This window comes from Mesoplodon bidens (genome assembly GCF_964165515.1).
Source record: "Mesoplodon bidens genome assembly, chromosome: 16".
Lineage (NCBI taxonomy): Eukaryota > Metazoa > Chordata > Mammalia > Artiodactyla > Ziphiidae > Mesoplodon > Mesoplodon bidens.
The window spans coordinates 70,627,678-70,651,748 of NC_138173.1; the positions used below are offsets into that span (position 1 = coordinate 70,627,678).

The 24,071-nt window shown below is 48.6% G+C and overlaps 1 protein-coding gene across 1 annotated transcript in view; it reads left to right on the top strand.

The window, feature by feature from the left end:
- The window catches only part of ZFAT (zinc finger and AT-hook domain containing), a 160,504-nt gene that overhangs the window by 35,193 nt on the left and 101,240 nt on the right, over window positions 1-24,071 (top strand). The window contains exons 3-5 of the mRNA XM_081258846.1: window positions 2,374-2,625; window positions 21,257-21,445; window positions 23,162-23,312. Of these exons, the coding sequence (XP_081114972.1) occupies window positions 2,374-2,625; window positions 21,257-21,445; window positions 23,162-23,312 (592 nt within the window). The remainder of the gene's footprint in view (window positions 1-2,373; window positions 2,626-21,256; window positions 21,446-23,161; window positions 23,313-24,071) is intronic.

The following is a 24,071-nucleotide window of genomic DNA, read 5'->3' on the forward strand; positions in this document are numbered from 1 at the left end:
GAGGCCAGACCTCTCTACGGGTAAAGCCCCCTGTTCACTACACAGCTGCGTCCTCAGGACATTTCAGAGGAGGACCTTTGTCTGCATGGCGGGGTGCGGAGTCTGGCATCGGGGTTGGGCTGGACCACGGTCTCCTACAAATTGTTAAGCAACACGTTTCTGCAGCTCAGCGGATGGGACGTGAGGTGGGCGTTCTGTAGCCTCTTGGCAAGCTCCGCTCCTCTGTTAGCTGCTGCTTCGGCAAGTTGCTGTTGTAAAGGGTAACGAGGAGGAGAGTTTTCATGGCTTCGGGGTGAAGGTTTGTCCTCGCTCTGCACCTCCCTTTCCTCGCCTCCCCCTCCAGCCTCCCTTCCGCAAAGGCTGGGCCTCCTGTCCACACAGCTGTCATTCCCCTCGGTAAAATCTCAGTGTGGGCAGAGGGATCCAAGGGGCTTGTGCCCTTGCTCATTTGTTCTGGTCTCTTCGTTTGCTTTCTTGTTATTTAGTACTTTTTTCTCCCCTGTTCCTGACCACCCCCATCTTCGTCTCTGACATGCCCAGGTGACATAGAGGGAAGGCGGTGACTGTGTGTCGGGCTGGGCTGCCCTGGCCACGGAAGGCCCCGGTTCGGAGCTCTAGGTCAAGGGGGAGCCACGCTTGGCACTGCGGCTCAGTGGAAACTCTGGTCCCCAGGGAGCTCCCCTCTGTCGGCTCCTCCCCCACGCTGGTGCCTGATGCCTCTGAGCTCTTGGGGACCCCACGTCAGAGCAGACTTCTCTGTCCAGGGCCCTCATTGTCACGCTGCTCTTTCCCTGCAGACTTTGCTCCAGAGCCGTCCTGCCCTCCTCTCTCGCCCCATGGCTTTCCTGTCTGATTTGGGAGCACAAGTGACCCACTTAAGGGATCCTCACGATGGTAGCAGTGGGCACTGTGGCTGATGTTTCCTGGGCAGAACCGTAACCTTGGGGAGAGCAGGAGGGACCTTGAACGTATCATATTTCCGCAGATGACATTCCCTCAAGATGGTGCTAGAACCTAGGACCCTTCCTCTGCCCTGATGTTCAGATGCAAAGAGGGCTGCTGACATGCCGTGCCTTAGCCAGACAGGTGGCTCCCCAAAGATGGCACAGCGGCCAGGCTGTGCTGGCCCCCTGCTTGGCCTCCTCTGGGTACCCCTCAAGCCACATCACCTAAGACACACCACTCCACCTTCACACAACGGCACGATGCCCCCTGACCCCACTTACCCATCTTAATTCCCACCTTCCCTTGGAGACAAGTGCCTTAACAATGAATGCTAATTAAGAAGAAATACAAGATGAAAAATGATTTCAAACTTACTCTGAAGCAGCTCTGATCATGACATTTAAATCATTTGGTTTCTAGGAAACTTGAAAAATATTGTCTTTAGTCCTATAATTGGTGGCTTTAGATTGTAATTATTTTTTCTTCTTCATCAGAACAATTTGCATCTAATAATTATGATGCCTTGAAATAGTCTGAATAGTTGTGTAACTCATTAAGAGCATGAAAAGCCAAGCAGCCTTGGAGAACGCTTTGCAAAGACGTCCTTAGCAAGTTTCTGAGAACTGGATTTCAGTGGAAATGGTGGTTCATGAGGAGCCTGGTTTGTGAACTGGGGGCTGATGGTCACAACTTAAAATCCTCCCCGGGACTTCCCTGGCGGTCCAATGGTTAGGACTCCACACTTCCACTGCAGGGGGCATAGGTTTGATCCCTGGTCAGGGAGCTAAGATCCCACAGGCTGCTCGGCCAAAACAAAAGCAAAAACAAAAACAAAAACAAAAACAAAAACATCCTCCCCGCCTTACAGAAGAAACACGTGCAAAGGTTCTGATAAAGTAATATTCTTTTTTTAAAAAATTAATTAATTTATTTATTTTGGCTATGTTGGGTCTCCGTTTCTGCGCGAGGGCTTTCTCTAGTTGCGGCGAGCGGGGACCACTCTTCATCGCGGTGCGCGGGCCTCTCACTATCATGGCCTCTCTTGTTGCGGAGCACGGATTCAAGACGCCCAGGCTCAGTAGTTGTGGCTCATGGGCCCAGTTGCTCCATGGCATGTGGGATCTTCCCAGACCAGGGCTTGAACCCGTGTCCCCTGCATTGGCAGGCAGATTCTCAACTGCGCCACCAGGGAAGCCCTGAAGTGATATTCTTAAATCACATTATTACAAAATTGATTATACAATAGCATAGAGGTGCAGAGATATTAGCACTAAAGATTGTTTGCAGCTGTTCATTTCTGGAACTGCTTCAGACTTTCCTTTTTTAATAAAACGTGGAACCAAACGTATTTCCCCACTTGGAACTTGAGTGCATGCCCTGCACTGTCTCCTCCTGTGACTACATGGTGCCCTCTTGCTTCCTTCATAGAGTTTTCGGTCATGAAGAGGAAGAGAGGCAGGCCAAAGGGGTCCACGAAGAAGGCCAGCCCCGAAGAGGAACTGGCGGAAAACAACGTTATTCCCAGCGGGGACAGCCCGCGGGCCCCCGAGGGAGGGGGCAGCCTGACTCCCAGCAGCCTGGAGTGCAGCAAGTGCTGCCGGAAGTTCTCCAACCCACGCCAGCTGAGGAAGCATATCTGCATCATCGTGCTGAACCTGGGCGAGGAGGAGGGAGAGGCCGGTAAGTGCTGCGCGAGGGCCAACCTTGTGGCCTTCTGATAACTCGCACGGATGTAACTACTCACATCCGTTTTTCCTGGTTCACTTGTTACTTGGAAACTGCACATATTTGTACATGTCCCACCTATCTGGAAAGTGCTCGTTTTTGCAATGATTACTGACTGTTACTGTACATCATCTTGGAATCGAGTGTATCATCTGGTAGCTGATGCTGACAGAGTGCAGGTCTCGGGGGTACTTGAGTAGACGCTTGTGGGGGTTGCAGAGAGGGTCAGACAGTCTCTGTGCTCTCGAGCTTATGTTCGGGGTAAGACGATGGGCTTTTAAAATGCGAAGTGTTACAGGATAATAAATCAGGAGTTGAGAAAGTGTTCTGATGGGAATTCCGGACTGAGCCTGGTGTCGCAGTTTGGGTGGCATTTGGAGTAAAGGAGGGAGGGTGTCTCAGTGGACGAGTGGGACCGTGTGAGCAGAAGAGCAGACACTGGGATGCTCGCGGCCCCTGTGAGTGACCTTGATGGCCTAGATCGTGGCCGGCATTCTTGAAGAGCGTAAAGAATACCAGGTGCTTCCTCCAGGTAAGTACTTAGCAAGTCTTCAGCTCTGAAGTAACTTCTAAAAGAGGCCGAAGGACATGTGAGTGTGAGCAGGGAACGTCTCCTAGACGACTTTCTAGGAGGACTGAAACGGCAAGATTGCACCGGAGAGCTGAGGGCCTCTGCTGTCATGCTGCTGTTGTTGTTTGATTCTTGCACCATTTTTGAAATTTTCAAACCACGTCTGAGAATTTAGGAAGTTCTTACTGTGTTTTGTACCACGCTAAGCATGCCGTTCTGGTTACGGATTTGGGCTTTGGACTATGGCTGCCTGGGTTTGAATCCTAGCTCTAGTACTTACTAACTTCATTCTGCTTTATTTTCCTCATCTGTAAAATGGGAATAAAAACAGCCCTAGCTAATATGGTTACTCTGAGGATTCAATGAGACAGGACTTTGTACAGTGCTTAGAACAGTACTTGCCATTTCAAAAGCACCCATAAGACTGACATGTGCACACGGCTCTACTTCAAATGGATAACCAACAGGGTCCTACTGTGTAGCACAGGGAACTCTGCTCAATGTTACGTGGCAGCCTGGATGGGAGGGGAGTTTGGGGGAGAAAGGATACACGTATACGTATGGTTGAGTCGCTTTGCTGTGCACCTGAAACTCACAACATTGTTAATAGGCTATACTCCAATATAAAATAAAAAGTTAAAAAAAACACACCCCATAAATGTTAGCTGTTACTGTTACTCATAGCCATATGGACACAGTGCTATTGCTGTCCTTCCTGTTTTATAGATAACAGCATTCAAACACTAAGACATTAAGCAATTTGTCCAGGGTTCTTTAGCTAGAAAGGGATCTTGGCCTTTGAACCCAGACTGTCTGACTCTGAACCCCAATTCTTTTTTTTTTTTTTTTTTTTTGCGGTATGTGGGCCTCTCACTGTTGTGGCCTCTCCCGCTGCGGAGCACAGGCTCCAGACGCGCAGGCTCAGCAGCCATGGCTCACTGGCCCAGCCGCTCCGCGGCACGTGGGATCTTCCCAGACTGGGACACGAACCCACGTCCCCCTGCATCGGCAGGTGGACTCTCAACCATTGCACCACCAGGGAAGCCCTGAACCCCAATTCTTAAGTCCTAGAAACACCTCGCAACAGTGGAGCAAGACCCTTGGTATGTAAAAGCCTAGCACAGATTGGGTGAATTATTGAGGTAAGACATCACCTGATATTTATCAAACATCTAGGTTGGTGGCCAAGGCTCATTGCCAACACCTGTTGCAAGTTGTAGAGAACACAAAATGTTGTTCTTCCCTTTAAAGAACTGCTCTCAAGGTGACCACGTGAACTCTTACTAGGCTGCAGGGGCTGATGCAAATACTGGACACGGATTCAAACAAGGTAAGGCAGCGAGCTGGCAGCCGTCCCAAGATAGAGCGTGAGTACTTGCCGTGTGAGAGACGGGGCAGGAGCACAGTGGTTTCAGAGGAAGCAGCATCTTGCTTCCGAGCCTAATGTCCTTTCGGCAAATACACAGAGTTTTAGCAATAAGATGGCCGGTGGAAGGGTTAGGAGGCCACGGCCCTGCACCTGAGGCGCTCATCTCCAGGGGATTCGTTCCCTCCGGCCCTGGTCTTGCAGTTGCTCCCCTCCTCTCTCCACCCGCGCCCCCTGCCCTCTGAGTGTCACACACTCACACACACCCACACCCACCCTGGCCCCTGCTCTGTTTTTCTCTCACAAATAGTCAATGGTTGTCTCGTTTTAACCAGAGGGGCCAGATCTAGCCTCAGGGCAGCTCTGCGTGTACTGGCCCGAGTCCTTCTGAGAACCCAAGTCTCTCTGCTCATTCAGGGCTGTCTCGTTGAGAGTCTGATTTGGTTTTGTGCCTTCACATGGCTGGCTTGTCCGGTCAGTCCCCCTCTGAGAGACTCCTGGGCTTTCTGCACAGTTGTGGTTAGAAATCAGGGATATCCCTCTTTGGCAACACCGAACATTCTGGCTGTTTCTTCCTCCGGGCCTTAGGCCTAGATCTAACTTGGAGGGTGTGTGAGAAGTTCAGCCCCATCCGTGGACGTTCCCCCAGGCTGTGCTGCCCTCGGGGGTTTCTTCCCGAAACACACTTCTGCAGTGTCTCCCTTCACAGGAAAGTGCAGACTCTTCACCTGGGTATCCACGGCCCTCACCGAAAGGTTCTTCCATGGAGCTCTGCAGCGTCACTTTTCCACGCCATATAGTATTCTGTTGTTCATGGCAACCACGGTACATTTAGTGAAATTTAGGTTATTTCCATATTTTTTGCTGTTATAAATATTACTCTAATAAACATTCCCTTATGTATATGTATGTGTTTGTGTATGTTTATATATGTGTATGTGTGGATTATTATTTGTTATTTTTGTAGGATAAATTCCTAAAAGTAGAACTACTGGGCCAGAAAGTGTATTACGTATAGCCAAATTGCCCCCTAGAAAGCTCACACCAATTTAGATTCCAAAGGTAGCCAAGAGTACCAATTGGATATTATCATTATTATTTGTTTTCTTTTTTAATACCTGGAATGATATAAAAAATACTAAGAAGAAAGTAAAAATAATCCAAAATTTCACTGCCTAGGTATAAGGTCTATTACACTGTGTAAAAAAAGTGAAGAAAGATCTTTCTCACTTCTATGTATGTTCATATACATTTTTCAGAAATGAGGTCATATATAATGGTCTGTGATTTTTTTTCACTCACTAATGGAGCAGATAAATTTTTCATGTCAGTATTTTTTCTTTAACAAGCTGTTTTGTAGCACATTCTATGTTGCAGATACTGTTCTCAGTATTTTACAACTATTATCAATAGCTCATTTCATTATCATGGCAACATCATAGGCACTATTATCATTCCCATTTTATAGACCAGGAAACTGAGGCACAGAGAAGTTCAGGAGTTTACTAACATCACACAGCCTGTAAGGGGTGGAGCTGGACTCTGAATGCACACATTCTGGCTGCAGGGTCTGTGCTTTTGATTGCGATGCTCTGCTTTCTGACTGAAAACAGTCAGTGAGTGTAGATTTTTGTCATTTTTAAAGGCCATGCAGCATTTCATTGTGTGCATGGGCCGTACGTTTTCCTTCATTGGTCTTCAGTTGACTGACACTGAATATTGTTTTAATTTTTTCTCCCTGATTAAAAACAAACAAACAAATAAAAAACTACCCAAGTGTACAATCGAGCATGCATTTTTGTTTTATTATTACTATATTTGCACTTGTGTCTTTATTATCTTAGGTATATACCTAGTAATGTAATTCTCAGGTTAATAGGACATCTTTTAGGTCACATATTTTATGATTCCATGTATGTGTAATATTCAGAAGAGATAAATCCATAGAGACAGAAGACTGTTGGTGGTTAGCAGGGGCTGGAGGAGAGGGGAGAATGGGGACAAACTGCTTAATGGGTACAGGTTTTATTTTGAATGATAGAAAAGTTTTGGAACTAGATAAAGGTGGTGGTTGCACACCATTATGAATGTTCTAGATGTCCCTGGATTATTCACTATAAAATGGTTAATTTTATGTTATGTGAGTTTTATCTGAATAAATCATATGAAAACTTTAGTTGATAAAATAACAATAAAACTATTTGAACAAAACAAACAAAGAAACAATAGGGCATCTTTTGCATTTTGGCACATATGCATGTTGTCAAGCTACCCGGTAGACTGTGTCTATCAGTTATTTTTCCGACGTTGGCTGTGTCCTCATATCAGCCTTTACTCTCTTTATCCTGGGTTGTGTCGGTCTTTATCCTGTTAATCTCTAGTGTGAACAATTTTCTTTAATTATTTTAATTTGCCTCTATTTGGTCACTCGTGGACTCTCTCATTGCAGTTATTAGGGGTTTTTGTTTTGTGTGTAATTTGGAGCATTCCTTGCTCACGCCCTTTACTTGTTACACTTTTAGATCACCATATATTCTGAAAATATTTTCCAGTTTTATCATTTGTCTTTTAATTTCACTTGTAGAATTGCTTTCTTTGACTTTTGCATTTTACTGTAGTTTTAAATATCAGCATTGTCACTACTGTCAAATATTTCTTTTAAATTTCTTGCCCTTTTTATCATAGCTTAGAACACTTACCTATACCCCAAAATAATAAACAACCTTCTATATATTCCTCTGTTATTTGTATGGTTTCATTTTTTATCTTTATCTTTGATCCTTCTGGAATTTGTATTTCTGTGAAGGTTGTGAAATAAGACAGTTATATATATTTGATCAATAACTATGGGCAAAGGAATGATCTTCATAAGTACAATTTGAGAAAGTAATAAGGGTCTGCTTCCAAGTCTAAGAAACACTTTAAAAAATAAAGCTTCATATTTTGAAACAATTATTGGGATAATAGGAAGTTGCAAAGATAGTATAGAAAGGTCTCACGTACCCTTTACCCTCTTCCCCCCCCAGTGGTGACGTCTTACACAACTACAGCACAATGTCAAGTTCAGGACCTTGACAGTGAGATACTGTGTGCGTCGTTCATCATTCATCACACATGTAGGTTTGTGTAGCCACCGCGGCAGTTGGGAGACAGGACTGTTCGTCACCACAGACGTCTCCCTTGTATTCCCACTTTATAGTCACCCCGCAACCACTGATCGCCAATCCTGTGATTTTGTCATTTCGAGAATGTTACACCAACTGAATCACACAATATGTGACCTTCTAGGATTGGCTCAGAAAACCCCCTTTTCAAACCAATTTCATAATTTTATAATTGAGGAAGTTGAGGTCCAGAAGTGATGATTATCCAGAGTCACACAGCTCCTCGGAGGTAGGGCTGGGTACCATCCCATGTGTCCCCACTCCTACCCTGTGGCTGGCCCAGCTCTACCACGTTTGTGTCTTAAAACCAGTCTCATTTCTACTTCGTGGATGTTGATTTTGTTCATTTCAGTATACCTCTCTCAGCTTTTTCTCTAACCTCATGGGAAATGAAAGTTCCAGCCTGTATGGTCCTGACGTTTATTTCCTATTCTGTAATTAATTTGGCAATCTCTTCAGCAGTGGCAGACAGGTACAGTCCTTTTTAATACGATTATCAGCTTCCTCCAGTGCTAAGCTGTATAGAAAATGGCCTCGTAGTCCATTGATTTGAATGACCTAAGTGCACTTTAATTTAACAGATACCAAATGGAAAGGTAGAAGTGCTGGGTGTTTTTCCCTTTCTGGCCACTGCTGAAGCTTCTAAAATATGCAGAAATGACCTTACGCCTAACTGCCTCGTGGCTGACTTCCCTCTGATGATTGCTCCACGTTCCTTAGTTTGCCAAGCACAATATTACAATTTGGAAAATTCTTGCATAATTGTTTTAATTCATGCTCTGTAAAGAGCAGTTTAGTGACATTTTAAAGAATTGACCTTGACTCTTTTGCTTGTTAAAACAATTAGAAGAAAACAAAATAAGCTTTTTCCCTACACTGAACCATGGCAAGTTAAAATAATATTTTTGATATATATTCAACATTTATTTATTTTATTCTGCATTTGAATAATAAAAGAAACCAGGAAAAGAGATTTTTTTTCCCAATGACATTATGTGGAACAGCTGGTGTTTTTGAAAAACATTTTGCAGCCTACAGAAATCAATATGTCAAGTTGATAAAAGTGACTTCTGAACCTTTCTAAGCTTGTTATTTCTGGGCTCATTTTATGCAAGGAGAGTTGCAAAAATTTGCTGTTATTCTTGTTAAATCCTCCTTAAAGAAGACAAGGCATTTATTATTTATTTATTTATTTTAAAATTAATTTTTAAAATAAATTTATTTATTTATTTTTGGCCGCATTGGGTCTTTGTTGCTGCACGCAGGCTTTCTCTAGTTGTGGTGAGCGGGGACTCCTCTTCACTGTGGTGCGCGGGCTTCTCATTGCGGTGGCTTCTCTTGTTGTGGAGCACAGGCTCTAGGCACGCGGGCTTCAGTAGTTGTGGCGCACGGGCTTAGTTGCTCCGCGGCATGTGGGATCTTCCCGGGCCAGGGCTCAAACCCGTGTCCCCAGCATTGGCAGGCGGATTCTTAGCCACTGCGCCACCAGGGAAGTCCCCAAGGCATTTATTTTAAGATCTTACTTCAGATGCACCTATAATCTTCATGAGGATTTTTTACAGCAATATTTCAAGTGTCTTCTACTATATTTGTGTTAGCAAAACAGCTGACTTGATAAGTAGCTTCTATGATTGAAAACTGTTTTGAGTGAGTCGAGTTTGAAAATTTGCAGGTGGAAAGGTGGAGCAGTGTCAGTCTCTGAGTAGAACACTTTTCTCTGTGGAAAGATGTAGAATGGTGAAGTCTGTTTCCTCTCGCCGCCTTGTGAACCCTTGTTTTATCTCTGTGCTAATCAGAGGAATGCAAAGTGCAGTGGCCTCCAAGCATACATGGTCCTCAGCATGCTTGGAAATGTGGGACTTCGGGACAGTTAGTGTCACCTTTCAGGGACCCCCCTCGTCCCACTTTCCTCCTGCCGCACCTGTTTCGTGAGCTTGGGCCCTTCGGTTTAGCCCTTAACTGTCGCGGGTTCTGTCGGTGTGGGCCAGGGTACGCCCTTATAACCAGCCTCCCCCATCGCGGTGGCCACACAGAACCAAGCTTTCCTTCTTGTCCTGCTGCAGATTCTCAGGAGGCTCTGCTCACCCAGGGACCCAGGCAGAGAGAGCAGTCAGCATCCCGAACACAGCTGGTCACCGGGCAGGAGGGCAGGAGAGCCTGAGGGTTTCATGTCAGCCCAGAAGTGACCTCTGTCATTCCTGCCCCTGCAGTTCATTAGCCAGAACTGATCTCCCCCAATGTCAAGGGCCCAGGGAGGGTGACCCTGCCGTGCCCAGGGTGGGGGAGGACTGGGAAGGTTTGGTGGCTGTCACTAGTGGCAACTGCATGGCTCCTACCATTTCCATGGATTTGCCCACAGCTGTGGTCTGGGGACCTGCAGATGTCCTCCTTGCCCCGACCGACCATGTCCTGAGCTCAAGGCCTGCGTCTCAGTCTGGGGTCCCACAGGCTCCATATAAATGTCCCCCTGATCTTCCGTCCTGGTGACTGGCCACCCCATCCACATGTCTCATCCAGAAACCTCTCCCTCACCTGTCACGTCCGGCCACTTGCCACAGTCAGCTGACTTTTCCTGCTGAATATTCCTCTGATTCTTCTCTGCATCTCTGCTGCCATTCTTGTGGGTCAAGCTCCATCATCTCCTACATGGACTCTTGTAACAAGTCTGGTCTGCCCTCCCTCTCTGATCCATGCTCGATGTGCATCAGCGATCTGCAAATATATCCCCAATAAATATTTACTGATTTACTAATAAGTTGCATTTTTAAAATTTAATAATCAGGACTTCCCTTGTGGTCCAGTGGTTAAGACTCCGCGCTTCCACTGCAGGGGGCGTGGGTTCAATCCCTGGTTGGGGAACTAAGATCCCACATGCCGTGTGGTGTGGCCAAAATTTTAAAGATAAAAATAATTTAAAAAAATTTAGTAAGTATCGATGGAGTTCTTAATGTGGGTCTATTCTGAGTGTCTTGCAAGTATTAATTTATTTTCTCTTCACAAAAATCCTACCAGATGGTTACTGTTTTTATCCTCATTTCACAAACTAGGAAACTGTGACAGGTAGGAAGCGGTGGACCTGGGATAGGAACTCAGGCGTGGTGGCTCAAATACATACAGTGCCAAGTGCGTATGTTATAGGCATTATGAAACATACGTAAGCTATACATTTCAAAAGGAAGAGGTAAGAAAAGTAAAGAGGAATCCTACTACTTTCTTCCCAGATTTCAGTGGATTGTCCTAGGCATCCCCTGGATATGTGCCTTCTGCTTTGGAAACCATGCCTCTCCTTGCCATTAGAGCCATCTTTCTGAAATGCAAACCAGTCACATCCCTTCCCTGAAGACAGCCCGCCCTGATGCCCACTGCTGCTCAGAAACAGTCCAAGCTCCTCAAGAACCTTCTAGGTTGTTTACATATGACCTGGAAGCTGCCGCCCTGGACCCTGATTTCTTACCCCGTCCCATGGTGCCCACCTACGACTCTGTAATGAACATCCAGAGGCCACAGTGCCCTGTACTCTCTTGGTTTCTCGTGCATTGTTCATTTTGCTTGGCATGGCCTGCTTCCCTTTGCCCTCTGAAAAACTACACTTGTCCGCAGCCAGTGCTCGGTAAATATCTTGTGAGTGAGAGCATGAATCTTCATAGATCAGACACTAGGACTGTGCAGTGTCTAACGGGGGGAAACTCAGCATGTTTCATCACCTCCATTTGCGTTTCTGTGCGGAGTGGGTCACATGACACGGGAGAGGTCCCAGGTTCGTGTTGCTGACTGTCTGTCTGGCCATTGTACTGGCTTCCACTCAGCTCTTGACCCTGTAGTTGTTTTCTGTCTTTCCTCCTTCTACGCTGCTCTTCACATTTCAGGTTTCCGCTGACATTCTTTTCACCTGTATTTGAGGGGTGCCTGTGAAAGTTACCTCTCCTTTGCTGGTGCTATGGAGTTATCCTTGAGTCCTCCTCCAGCTCACTTCCAGCCTGCCGGCCCCGTCAGCCTGCTGACTCCCTCCCCGCGATTCTGGAGCCCTCGGTCGGTCTCCTCTCCGGGCGTCCTCCCTGCCCCGGGTCTGGCCTTTTATCTCTCATATGGACTCTTTGCATAGCGGACTGGCTGCTCCACTTCTAGACCTACTCCCCGTAAGCTCGCCCTTCACAGAAGGATGTCACGTGCTAAGGTGACATGTCACGTTGTTGCTGAGAGTCCTCCCATGGCCTCCCCCGCTGCGTGGAGGGGCCTCACCTCTGCCTGCTTTCCGCCCCACTTGCCCCATGGGCTCTTTTGCGCAGGCAGCTTTTTCTTCTTGGAAAGCTGCCCTCAACCCTCTAAGCCAGCTCCCTAGCTGTTTCTCATTCTTGAGGCTGGCACGGTGCCCTAGTGCAGGCAGCCCTGCTAAACGTCCACTGAAGGAAAACACCTGCACATGACCTTTCTCTCTCCAGTAGCTCCTGACACTTGGAATAAAATTCAGATAAATGAGAATGGGATCCATTGTCAGAGTTGTTTATGGAAGGAAGAGAGTGTGAGATCTACAGCCTTGAGCCCCGACAGGCCCCAGAGACGGGCCCTGGGTGAGCAAACTGTGGGTATGGCTCAGGCTGCTAAGTTTGGCAGATGTTTGTTTACATGCTTCCATAATTCCAGAGGCGAGCTGGTCCAGAGCTTCCTGTCGGTCCACAGAATCCTAGACCCAGGTCAGTGGGAGCGTGATGCTTGTGGGCCCCAGCTGGGCCCCGCAGGGGTTATGGTGCCTCCTCTTACCATGTGCCCGTCTGTGCCAGCTGCTGTCAGGGTGCTGGGCATCTGTTCTCATCCTCCTGCTGGGTGCCAAGGTAGGGCTGCCGGCTCATCGCTTAGATGAAGATACAGGCTCTGCTAGACAAAGGAAGCTGCCCGACGCCAGCTAGTAATTACGTGAATCCTGGTCCCTTCGACTTCCGAGCTCCAGCTTTTGTCACGTGGATCCGGCCGTCTTCAACTGCCTGTCCTCTGATTCTCCACCTTGCCCTGGCCCAGAGTCACCTGAATTAAACCTCCAGTCCCTTTGGTGACTAAGTGTCCCAGTGTGAGACACGTGACACAAGTCAGCCGTGGAGCTGGCCCTGTGCTCTCTACTACAGACTTGCTGTGGCTCTCAGGTAACCAGAGGGCACTCAGTGCCTTTTTTCACGGTGGGGGGCAGGGGCCGGGGAAGAAGAGGAACTGACTAAATCCCACCCCAGCGGGGCTTTGTGTCAGGACTTTGGAAGGAGGACTATCTTGTCCAGCATCTTGGAGGCCTCTTGTGCTGCAGCCCCTTGGCGTTGTGCTGTCTGCAGTTCAGGGGGCTGCCTGTATCCCACCTCGAGGGACGTGATGGGAGGGATGGAGCCTGTGACACAGGGGGCCTTTGCTCCAAGTGATGGCTCTTCAGACAAGTAGCAGCTACTTATTATTCCCCCCCCGACCCCCCCCCCCGTTTTGAAAAGGAGTCTCTCTCTCACCATTAACAACCGGAGTACTGAGAAGTGCTGCAATGAATGGCCCGTGGCCCGTGGCCCAGCGGCCTTTAAAGCCGGACTTACTGCTGTGCCTGGTGCTCCCCAGCTGCTGAGGAGCTGTCTGAAGCCAAGGGCTGAGTGAGATCCCTGCAGCGGCTGATCTTCTCTTTTTTCTCCTCCTTCCTGAGCTTGTTGCTGGGCACTAAGCCAGACTTTGGAGATCAAAGTGAGTAAAGTGAGTCTCTTCCCTTGAGCAGCTGAGCCTGGGGAGGAGGACCAAGGGGGTGAATGGATACAGGACGATGGAGGGGCCAGCCCAAGGCAGAGGGGGCAGGGCAGGACCACGCATCCGCCGGTGTATCCTGGAGGGCTCCCTGGAGAGAGGGGCCGTGAACTCCACGTCTAAGGCTGACATAGGGGGCGGGGAAGGGGACGGGCTAGGCATTTCCATCAGGATGGTTGCTGCAAAAACCTGCAGGTGCAGGGCTGGGGGCATGTTTGAGGAATGCTGGCTAGTTCACTGTGGGGAGTGTGCAGTGAGGGCAGAGTCACAAGGAGGCTGACGGCCTCGTGCTCTGCGTGCGCTTATGCGCACAGTTTCCTGTCTGTGGGAATGCTGTGCTCGGAGCAGGTGCTTGCCTGTCCTTCCCTCGGAGCAAGAGAGACAGGAAGACTTGAGAAAGCCTGAGGGGAAGAGGGAAGGTGAGAGTGATGCATAGTCAGCAGGTTCGATAGAATTGTCTTGGGTTAATAAGTTTCTTAAACTGCTGCATTAGCGGTGTGGCACGGATCAGTGGCAGAGCCCCAGCATATAATCCCGTATCAGGCTGCTGTTCTGACAGCTGTGCTGGGCTTTTTATTAATGTGGCTGATAACACTTGACTCTCTAGGGTGTTCTGAGATTTAATTAGTTCTTGGGCAATTTGGAATAGGTACTTTAGAATATTAGCGCTGTGTTGATTATAAATGAGTGTGTATGAACTATTCCTACAAATGTGTGACTGCTCATATGGTTAACTCTTCATCTGCCCTTTCCTAAATCAGCTTGCCTCGCTTGCACGTTATTCCATGTCGGGGACTCTGCGAAGTCTCTTGGGGAGTTAGAGGGTAAACACAGGCACAGGTCCCACTGCTAAGAGTGGGGAGTTGGAAAATGGAGCAGTATCCCTCCCAGAGGAACTCCTCTAGGCCAGCAGGGCATGGTGAGCAAAGAGCAGGGAGACTTCGAGATAAAGGGAACTTAGTTGAGAGCTTTGGTATCAAATGAGCTTCATTTTTCTTAGTGAAGTCAGAGAAGCTCATCAGAGTTAAAGGAGTGTGTGCGTGTGCGTGTGTGTGTATGGTTAGGAGCTGAGAAAAGTGGGAATATTTTTGAACCCCTGCTGTAGATCTTTCATTAATTCATTGGAAGCATTGATTGAGCACCTACTGTTTGTGTACCAGGCATGCGGTGGTTGCTGGGCTACGTGATGTCAAGTGAACGGAAGTTTGTATAGTAAAGTTGTTCAGAGTTTGGTGGGCGGGGCACACAGATGACACTGACACTTTGGGGTAAGTGGGATGAGCACCCGCAGAGGCCACGTGGGATCTTAAGGGAGCTCGGAGACGGGACTTCAGAGGCAGCCTGGGAGAGCAGGGCAGGTCAGGAAGGGCCTAGGTAGAGCTTTGATGTCCACGTGGGCCCGGCGTTCTGAAGGGTGGGTGGGGCTGGAGGTGAGAGGAGGCCGAAGACGGGGAGGCGTGTGGAATGCAGCCTGGCAGAGGGAGTAGCATCCCGTAAGGCCCGGAGGAGGCTGCTGGCCGCGTGTGCTTGTGGGGAGACTGCGTAGGAGGCTGGCGCAGGGCCTGGTGGAGGGTCTGCAGTATGTGGTTTCAGCAGTGGCAGTGGGCGTCAAAGAAGGGGGTGTATTCTAGAGCTGCTGAGGAAGTGTGATTCCCAGGCCCTGGGCACAGGTTGATGTGGACAGGAAGCAGGAAGTTGTGGGAGGGAGGGGGCCTAGGTTTTGGCTCGGGTGCTGGGGTGGAGGGTGGCCCCTGCCAATCCGGAGAACCCAAGGGAGAAGCAGGTTTGGGGGAGAGAGGATGAGTTTGTTCTGGTCACACACTGAGTTTGGTGGACTCTGGGTGTCCATGGGGGTGTCATCCACCTGGGTGTGGGACCAGCAGGAGGCGGTCCCCCTTCGTGGGTGGGGGCACAGGTGGGTGGTCAGCAGGGGTTGGGATGGAACAGAAGCAAACAGCAGGGTGGCTTCCTGAGGACCCTGGTGCCGAGCGTCCAGAGGGAGGGAAAAGCAGGAAGGCCGCCTTAAAGGGGGAGGAGGACGGGATCAGCGATGGTCAGTGATGCAGGGAGAGTCAATGAGACGAAGCTGGGATAAGAGTCCTTTGGTCTTGGGAATGTGCCTTGTGCTGGCCTGAGCAGGAGCCGTGTCAGTCGGGGGTGCTTGACATGGCAGGGGTGAAGATGAGATCTGGGGGCCGGAAAGAGGGGTCACGTCGAGATGACTGAAAGCGTCGCCCCGTGGAGCTGGCAGCAAGCACATGGCGACTTGAGAGTTTACTAAAGGGATTATTTGTAAAGTGTGGGCAGGTGTTGGTCCTGGGGGAGACTGGGGACAGGGGGGAGTCGTTGTCACCCGAGGTGTAGAGGCAGGAGAGAGCTGCAGCCTTTGCAGGGAGGGGGCCTGGAGAATATCGCCCCCTACTCCCCTCCCTCCCTCCCTCCCGTCTTCTGCTGGTGACTCTGTTGGCCAAACCCAGTGGGAAGCCAGAGGGCAGTGGAGCCCCTGTGTGACCCGTACAGGTGAGCCTCCGGGAGCTGGGTGGAGACAGATGAGGGTGGGCCTGGAGGGGCAAGTGGGAACTTTCTAGAACACTGGGGACACTGGATCTTTGCTCACTACCCTTAGAATGGAGCACATGCCTGGTCTCTGCTCCTTAAGCAGGGCCACCTTCGGTCGACGTCAGGACGCCTCCCTGCGTGAGGGCCCCGAGCACCGTCGTAGGAGTCTCAGCACCGAGGGGCGCGTGCACCCACCTGGGAACGCCCGCTTCCACGGTGCAGTGTCGTCACTTCTGGTTTTGGTTGTTTTGTTTATATATATATATATTTTTTTTACATCTTTCTTGGAGTATAATTGCTTCGCAATGGTGTGTTAGTTTCTGCTTTATAACAAAGTGGATCAGTTATACATATACATATGTTCCCATATCTCTTCCCTCTTGCCTCTCCCTCCCTCCCACCCTCCCTATCCCACCCCTCCAGGCGGTCACAAACCACCGAGCTGATCTCCCTGGGCTATGCGGCTGCTTCCCACTAGCTCTCTACCTTACGTTTGGTAGCGTATATATGTCCATGCCTCTCTCTCGCTTTGTCACAGCTTACCCTTCCCGCTCCCCATATCCTCTAGGGGTAAGACAGGAATAAAGACACAGACCTACTAGAAAATGGACTTAAGGATATGTCATCACTTCTTAAACGCTGTCTTTTCAAAAGGAAATGAAATGTAAAGAATTCTGTCAGTGTGTGTGGTTGAAGAGCCGTGAGGCACAGATGTCACGAAATTGATACCGTTCCCAGGACATCGGTGACTCCGCAGGACACTCCAGGCTAGGGGGCGGGGTGAGGCAGCCCTTCCTGTGCCTCTCCTGTTAGCACAGACCAGCCAGAACCTCCGCGAAGCCATGATCCCAGCCCAGCCCTGAGCTGCACATGTGCGCCTTCAGGCATGAAGTCACTGGCCCCAAACGCGTGCGGCCTGGGGGTGACTGCGTGATCCCCCCGCCCCGCTGTGAGAGGACTCTGCCACCTTCCCTCACTTGAACCTTACAATGACTCATTTTGCAGATTTGGACCCTAGGTTTAGAGAGTTCCAGGCTGGTCCAGCTCGAAGGCAAAGCTGGAGTGTAGCTCACACACCCTGACTCTGCGCTGGCCACTCAGAACAGTGACTGTGGTGAAAGTGGTATTTGACAGTCCCTCCTGCATCCTCATCCACTTGTTTTAAAGCTGAGGCACTTGCGGCTGAGATGGAGGGCTGGGAGGGCCGTGGAGGGGGTAGCTAGCGGGGGGCTGGCTTGGACCCTACCCACTTTAACCAGAGCAGTCATGCCCTTTTATTGATTGTTTATGTTGAAATTGCTTAAAGAATTCACTCAAGATGTCCTGCTGCTGCTAAAAAAAAAAGGTTTGAAAACCGCATCCTGATGCAGTGATGATCACAATTGGATTCAGATGATGATGCAGCACGGTGTGAAATTTGCCGGACAAGGGCACTTTAGCCAAGCACCTCGTATGCCGGAAAAGCACATTTTATTAGAGCCTTGGAGGAAAAAGTGAAATGTAAGAAGGTTGATTAAAAAGGCACAGTGTGCACATGCAGTAGAGTTACAGGTGCTAGTTAATGCTCATGAAAGTGCTTTTGCAAACTGTAATGTGCCTCTCAGAAGATAAGGTTGTACTATTATAGTGGTACAGGTTACCTCCCTCTCATGATTATTGACTAAAGGAAAAATACCAGACAGGCACAGACCAGCTGTCAGATATTTCAGTCTGAAACCCAGTGTTGCTGATGGGATTAACACTGACCTTCCTTCCTGTGCCCTTGCTGGTCTACGGGGGCGGGTTGATGGTATCCCATCTCTTCTGCCTTTTAAGCATCTCAGACAGATTTCTGCTCTTGATCTCACTTAAAATCACATCCTGCTTTCTTTTGGCTAGAGTCTTGTAGAGCTCAGTGAAGATATTACAGATGTTTCATACAACTTGAAGATAAAATACTACCTTAAAATTCATTGCGTAATGAACACATGTAAAATAGCAGCATATTTGGAAGGCGGTTCATCTGGAAAGCACTACCTGGAAGACTTGGAGTGGGACCCGGGCGCTCCCTCACGCCCAGCTCCCCTCACTCTCTTCATTTACCATGCTGGGTGTATTTATTGAAAGAGATCCACTTGCTGCCCATTCCTCACCGGGCACTCTGTGTCAGCCCAGGGGGTCAGCTGGGCATTCTCTGAACCAAGAGTGAGTAAATTACCCCAAATTACCCATTGGCATCAGCCCGGGAGCCTGGGTGTCAGCTGGGGTTCTCCGACTGTGTCAGAAGAGCCACCTTCCGTTAGCCTTGTTCATTGCCAGAGGGTTTAGTCTGTCTCAGTGCAGGGAAGATAGACATTTACCAGTTTGAACAGAACAGAAACTCTAGTTTTCTTCACTTTCCAAGAATTGCTTCTTTGTAGCAAGGAGCGTGGCTGCAGAGCAGAACTGGGCTGCCATCGCCAAGCATGACAGGACTTCAAATGCCTGGCCCTGGAAGCGGGGGCCGGAGCGGCCGTGTGCTGCACCAGGGCTGCCAGCTGTGCAGTCCCTGCACGGTGTGCATTCATGCGGGCAGGCATGCGCCCAGGTGGGCCGTTCATCTGCATAGTGATCAGGAGCAAATGGCCTCTTGCTGCTTCTGGGGACTCAGCTGAGGACGCACTGAGCAAGTGCCAGCCTTTATTTTCTCAGCCAGCCTTCAGCGCAGATGGACCAGGGCCCTGTCAGAGAGAGGAGGGGGGAGGAGAGGGGCTTCTTAGAAATAAGACCAGGCATCGTGGTGCACGAAGAGCCTTTAAGCTGAGCACCATTCCCCACCGAGAAAGCAGAGCAATGGTCGTGGACCTCACGTCTCGGCTGACCAGCCAGACCCACCTGTCCTCTTGGTCCCCGTAGGACAGTACTAGGCTTTGCCACTTGACCACTGCCTCTCACCACGGGGTCTGCTGTTTGTTGGTTCCTCTCTGATCCTTTGTCTGAACTTCTCTTCCTGGCCCATCGGAGGCAGGAGAAGGCAGCGGGGAGCCCGCACTTTGCAGTCAGAGGGACTCAGGGGTGATGCTGGGTGTTTGTAACAGGCTCAGGAACAGTTCAGCTTCTCTAGGGCCCAAGGACTAAGGAAGAAGATAGCGGGAGGGGCTTTCTGATGGGTGGGACAGCCTCGCTTCAGCTTCATTAAACAGATTACAAGTGAAGGCCTCTCAGACGCCTGGCCCTGTGCTGGGCTCTGGGGGCCCAGAGAAGAACCCGGCCTGTCCCTGCCCTCGGGGAGATGAGGCTTCAGCTACTTCGTGGTCATGCCGGCTGACATTGTGTGTATGCTCTCGGCTTTTGTAGTTGATTCGTGATGTAAACCCAGATTCAGCTTATGGCAAGCTCTAATTCTTGTTTTTTAAAATTTTTTTTATTTTTATGTAAACGTTATCTATTCCTGCTGTGTCATCCACGTATTGAATTGTAATCTGTGGTGAATTCTTTTATAAAGTAAAGCGTCATTTTTAAAAGCAAAATGTCCTATAGTATGTTTCTACCTCTTTATAGCATCCAGTATATTCTATAATTATTTATGCACACTTATCTCTTAAAACTGCCCGATGCAGATCAAAAATCGGGCACGATTTAGATCAAAAATTAGAGAACATCAGGTAAGCATTGGCAGTGACTTTGGGGATAACTTGTTTTGCCCCATTCTTTAGCTTTTTAGGAGTCATTGTGTTCTGCAAGGGGTGGATATATGTAACCGTCTTGACTTTCCCTTTGACCTTGCAGAGTACACTCTGAATCATGATGTCATTTACTAATATTTCTTTTCAGTTTGCTGTTATCATGTTTGGTGCTGACACTAATTGTATGACTAAGGACTTTTTCCAGCAGTTAAAAAAAACCCATGATTGTTTCTACCAGATCTAAAAATGTTCAAGCACCTGGATGATTGGGACAAGCTCGAAAAGACTCTCATTTATAGAACACAGAAAATTGTTTGTTTCAATCCACCTGCCCCATTAGCCAAGTTTTTTCCTGGCCTCGTCTTGAGAGAGATTTCCTTCAGCCAGCATGCCGTCCTAGGAGCTTGCACTTCTCCATTTTCTGTCTTCCCTTCAGGCGTCCCATTGGTGGGTTTCTGTGTGGGTCCGGCTGTGGGCAACTTAAATCACGGGAAGCCCAGGCTTCCTGAGTTGCCTCAGACTGTCTCCCTCTGGTTTCTCCCATTTCTCCGGCTTCTGCTTTATTACTTCCTGGTTCTGACTTCACCTCCCTGACAACCCCTATTCCAGCGCTTTCCAAGCCTGCACCATGTGCCTGTCCATGACCCTCCACCCACCCCGTGTTCATCTCTAATGCAGGGCTGTGCCGAGTGGGTCCTGTCTCTTTGTTAGAATGTTCTGAAGAAGTAGTTCTTGGGCAGACTACTTCAGGTTTGCGGCTGTGATTCTTGGAAAGAGACAACTCCTGTCCTTTCCTTCCCCGTGTTTCCTTCTCATTTAGGAATTGGGAAGAGCTCGCACTCCTTTATGCTTCACTTTGATATGAAGTGTTTCTTACCCCTCAGGCTGCAGGGCTTTCCAGAGCAGGGTCTGGGTCTGTGCCCTGTCAGTCTTTTTTTTTTTAACAATCTCTTTAGGTTACTTTTATTTATTTATTTATTTTGTAGCTAAGCTTGTTTTCCTTTTTTTTTTTAAACATCTTTATTGGCGTATAATTGCTTTACAATGGTGTGTTAGTTTCTGCTGTATAACAAAACCCCTCAGCCTTTATGTCCACCATGCCTGGCACATGGAAGGCACCTACTAACTGGAAGATGAGTAACTGAACTTCTTCTTAGGTTGTAAATCTGAAGAAGACCATGTCTTCTCCGCAGTGTTGATTGATGACAGATGACTCTGTGGGCTGGTTGGCTTCATGACAACAAGATGAGTGGCTCTGCCTGCCCTGTCAGCTGTATTCTCCGTGCCCATGTGGTGGCCTGTGGCGGGGGATGATATTTATTGTATCACGTGAAAGACTGAAGAAGCAAAGGTGCTGCCCGAAGTGGTAAAGGGGCCTGCATGGCACCGTGGACCAGTGTCTGTATCACACGTGTATATTTCCTTTACTGTCCTCCGGCAAAAGGGTTGGGGTTGTGTGCACTCCCTGACTCCATCACTGACACAGGAGGATATTCTATGTATCTTGGTATTTGCTCCTTAGGGAACGAATCTGACCTTGAACTGGAGAAGAAGTATAAGGAGGATGATCGAGAAAAGGCCCCAAAGAGGCTGCGGACTCAGCGGGCGGAGAAGGTCCAGAAGGTCTGCTCGGGAAAGGAGGCCGCGCAGGTCTCCGGAGCCAAGAAGCCCATCATAAGTGTGGTTTTAACGGCTCACGAGGTGATTCCAGGTGAGCCAAACGAGCGGGAGGGCACACAATGGGACTCTCTGGGCTGGGCTGTGCCGCAGGCGGCCTGACAGCTGGGGCTGTGATCCTGAGCGGCTTCATCACTGTCGGGCTCTCCACTGAATGACCCGGTACCTTGGGATGATGGCTGACCTGTCACTGCCCGGGGCTGTGGTGGACGAGCGTGTCCAGAGGAAAGGGAGTGAGGGCTGCCTCTGTTGCTGCCTCCGCCACCTCTGCAGCCACGACCTGTCCTTGTCGTTTGAGTGGCCGCTCACAGGAGCAGTGGCCAAGGAGGGTGTCTTTTTCTTTGCCCCCTCACCAGCCCCTCTCCTGGATGTCCTCCCCGCCCTTACCGCCCCGTCCTGCGTGTAAGACCACTCACACCGCATGGAGGTCGGCGGCTTCTCCAAAACCCTCCACCTAACTTTTATTTTTCTTTTTTTGCATTTTTTAGTGGGTTCATCGTATATTTTATGATACTAGAAATTCCCGTCTCCTCTTCCTTAAACATAAAATAGCCAGTGGATTTCTTATACGACCCTTTTTAAAAAAGGTCTCTTCCAGGAAAGGATACTTTAGACAAAAAGCAGTTTATGATGGTAGATTCCAAAGTATAATAATGGTTTTTTCCTATCCACTTGAGGTGATAGCTGGTAAATAAAATTTTAAAAAATCAAGTTTAGGATTTTGAGGACAACTAGAGCCTTTTTAAACATCTTTTTTCAGTGCTAATAGTATTGATAACTCATTATTTAAAATGAAAACGCTGAATAAATGCCTCTTGATACTTCAGTGCAGGGTAAGGTCATCAGTAGAGAAAAAGCCGTATAAGATGATGTGACTAGAAGTTGTTTCTGGAAAGTCACTTTGTCTGCCCCACCCTACTTCAGAGAAGTGTTATTCCGGGAAATGTAAATGCCAGGAGAGAGCGTCCTGTGTTTAGCTGTCTCTAGAGAAAGTTTCTATAATGATTTCTTAAGAATTGATGGTAGTATTTTGAGATTTCTGTAAGGGGGGGGGTGAAAAGTGGTTAACTTCCTTTGCTATTCCAGAAACGAGAGGTAGATTGGAGCCTTTTCTTTAGTGCACTTGATATATAACGTGCGTGTGTGTGCATGTACCCTCGTGCACACACGCTTCTATAAACGGTCTTTGATCGTTTCACATCCTGGACTTGCACGAATAAAGGTAACCTTTGAGTTTTCCACTCCAGACCTTTCATTTCACAGGGTGGACACAGAGGGCCAGAGGCGGGAGGGTGATGTCATATTTGGGACCAGATCCCAGGCAGCTTAGATTCCTGTTCACAGTTGATTCCACGGCTCCATTCTGTCTTGATGCTGTTTTACATTTACGTAAAGTTTAACACATGTGGATCTATATGAAATCTTGCAGGGAAGCATATATGTATATATGGATCTATTTTTTTTTGTTTTTTAATAAGGAGATCAAGTGAAAATGTATCTCAGAAGAAGGTTTTGATTATTGGAAAACTTGCCCTTTCCCCCCAAACATACACACGTACACACACATGCATACACATATACAAACACGCAAGTTAAAGGTGTGAACTGAAGGAAAACCAGTCCCCTGCATGGGTGCCACACGGTAAAGAAATACGCTTCCCAGGCCCTGTCCCCTGCTCTGGGGGCAGGGGGGTGGTCAGGGCCCTCACGGCACCTCTTTAATACGTGGTGCGTTGTGCCTCCATCTCAGGTGCTACCAAGATTGTTCCGGTGGAGGCTGGGCCCCCGGAAGCAGGAGCCACAGACCCCGAGGCTGCGGCGGCCGACCTGGCGCCCCGGAGAGGGTACCAGGAGTACGCCATCCAGCAGACACCGTATGAGCAGCCCATGAAGTCGAGCAGGTAAAGCGTCTGTTCTGTGCGACTCCAGCCACCGCTGCAGAGGGCGAGAGACGGGCGTGCTAGCTTATCAGGACGCTGTGTGCAAAGCCATCTCTGAAGGGTTTTGGTTTCTTGACTGAACCTGAGAACCAGCCCCTCCATTACGGCCCTAGAGTGCTGGCTGAGCCCAAGCAGCCTCTGTGGGATGCGCGGCAGATCTGCAAGCGTGCTTGGGAAACGCAGCGCCTTGGCTTAGGGAAGGTGGAGCGTTTTGCTTAAGGCAGATGTATGCTTCACCTGAGTAAAAAGAGGTGTGAGCAAGGCCTTACTTAGTAAATTAGCTGATTTTCATAGCTCCACAATTGATAATGAAAAAGAAAATCTCTCTTTCCCCCCCTACTTTCAAAAGTAGCATAAGCATCCTGGAGAAGGTTCCAACATCCGTGTGATGTGCAGTTACAGTAACCCATAGTGCCTCTTCTGGTCGTGCTCACTACTATAGACACTGTGGTTCACAGGCCACCATAATCTTTTCATGATACACTAAAGTATATATAGCACTTTAATTTTGTTATTTTTTTTTCCTAGCATAGAATACCAAAGGCACTGTTATCAACCTATTTTTTAAAACTTACCACACCTTGACTTTTTCCTTTTCAGTACATATTTTTTTAAAGTGTGTTTGCTGTCATATAGATGCACTACAGTTTATATATAGCCAGTTTTTGCTTGACGGACAGGGTTTTGGTTCCTCCCTCTTTCAATACTTCTTCAAGACTT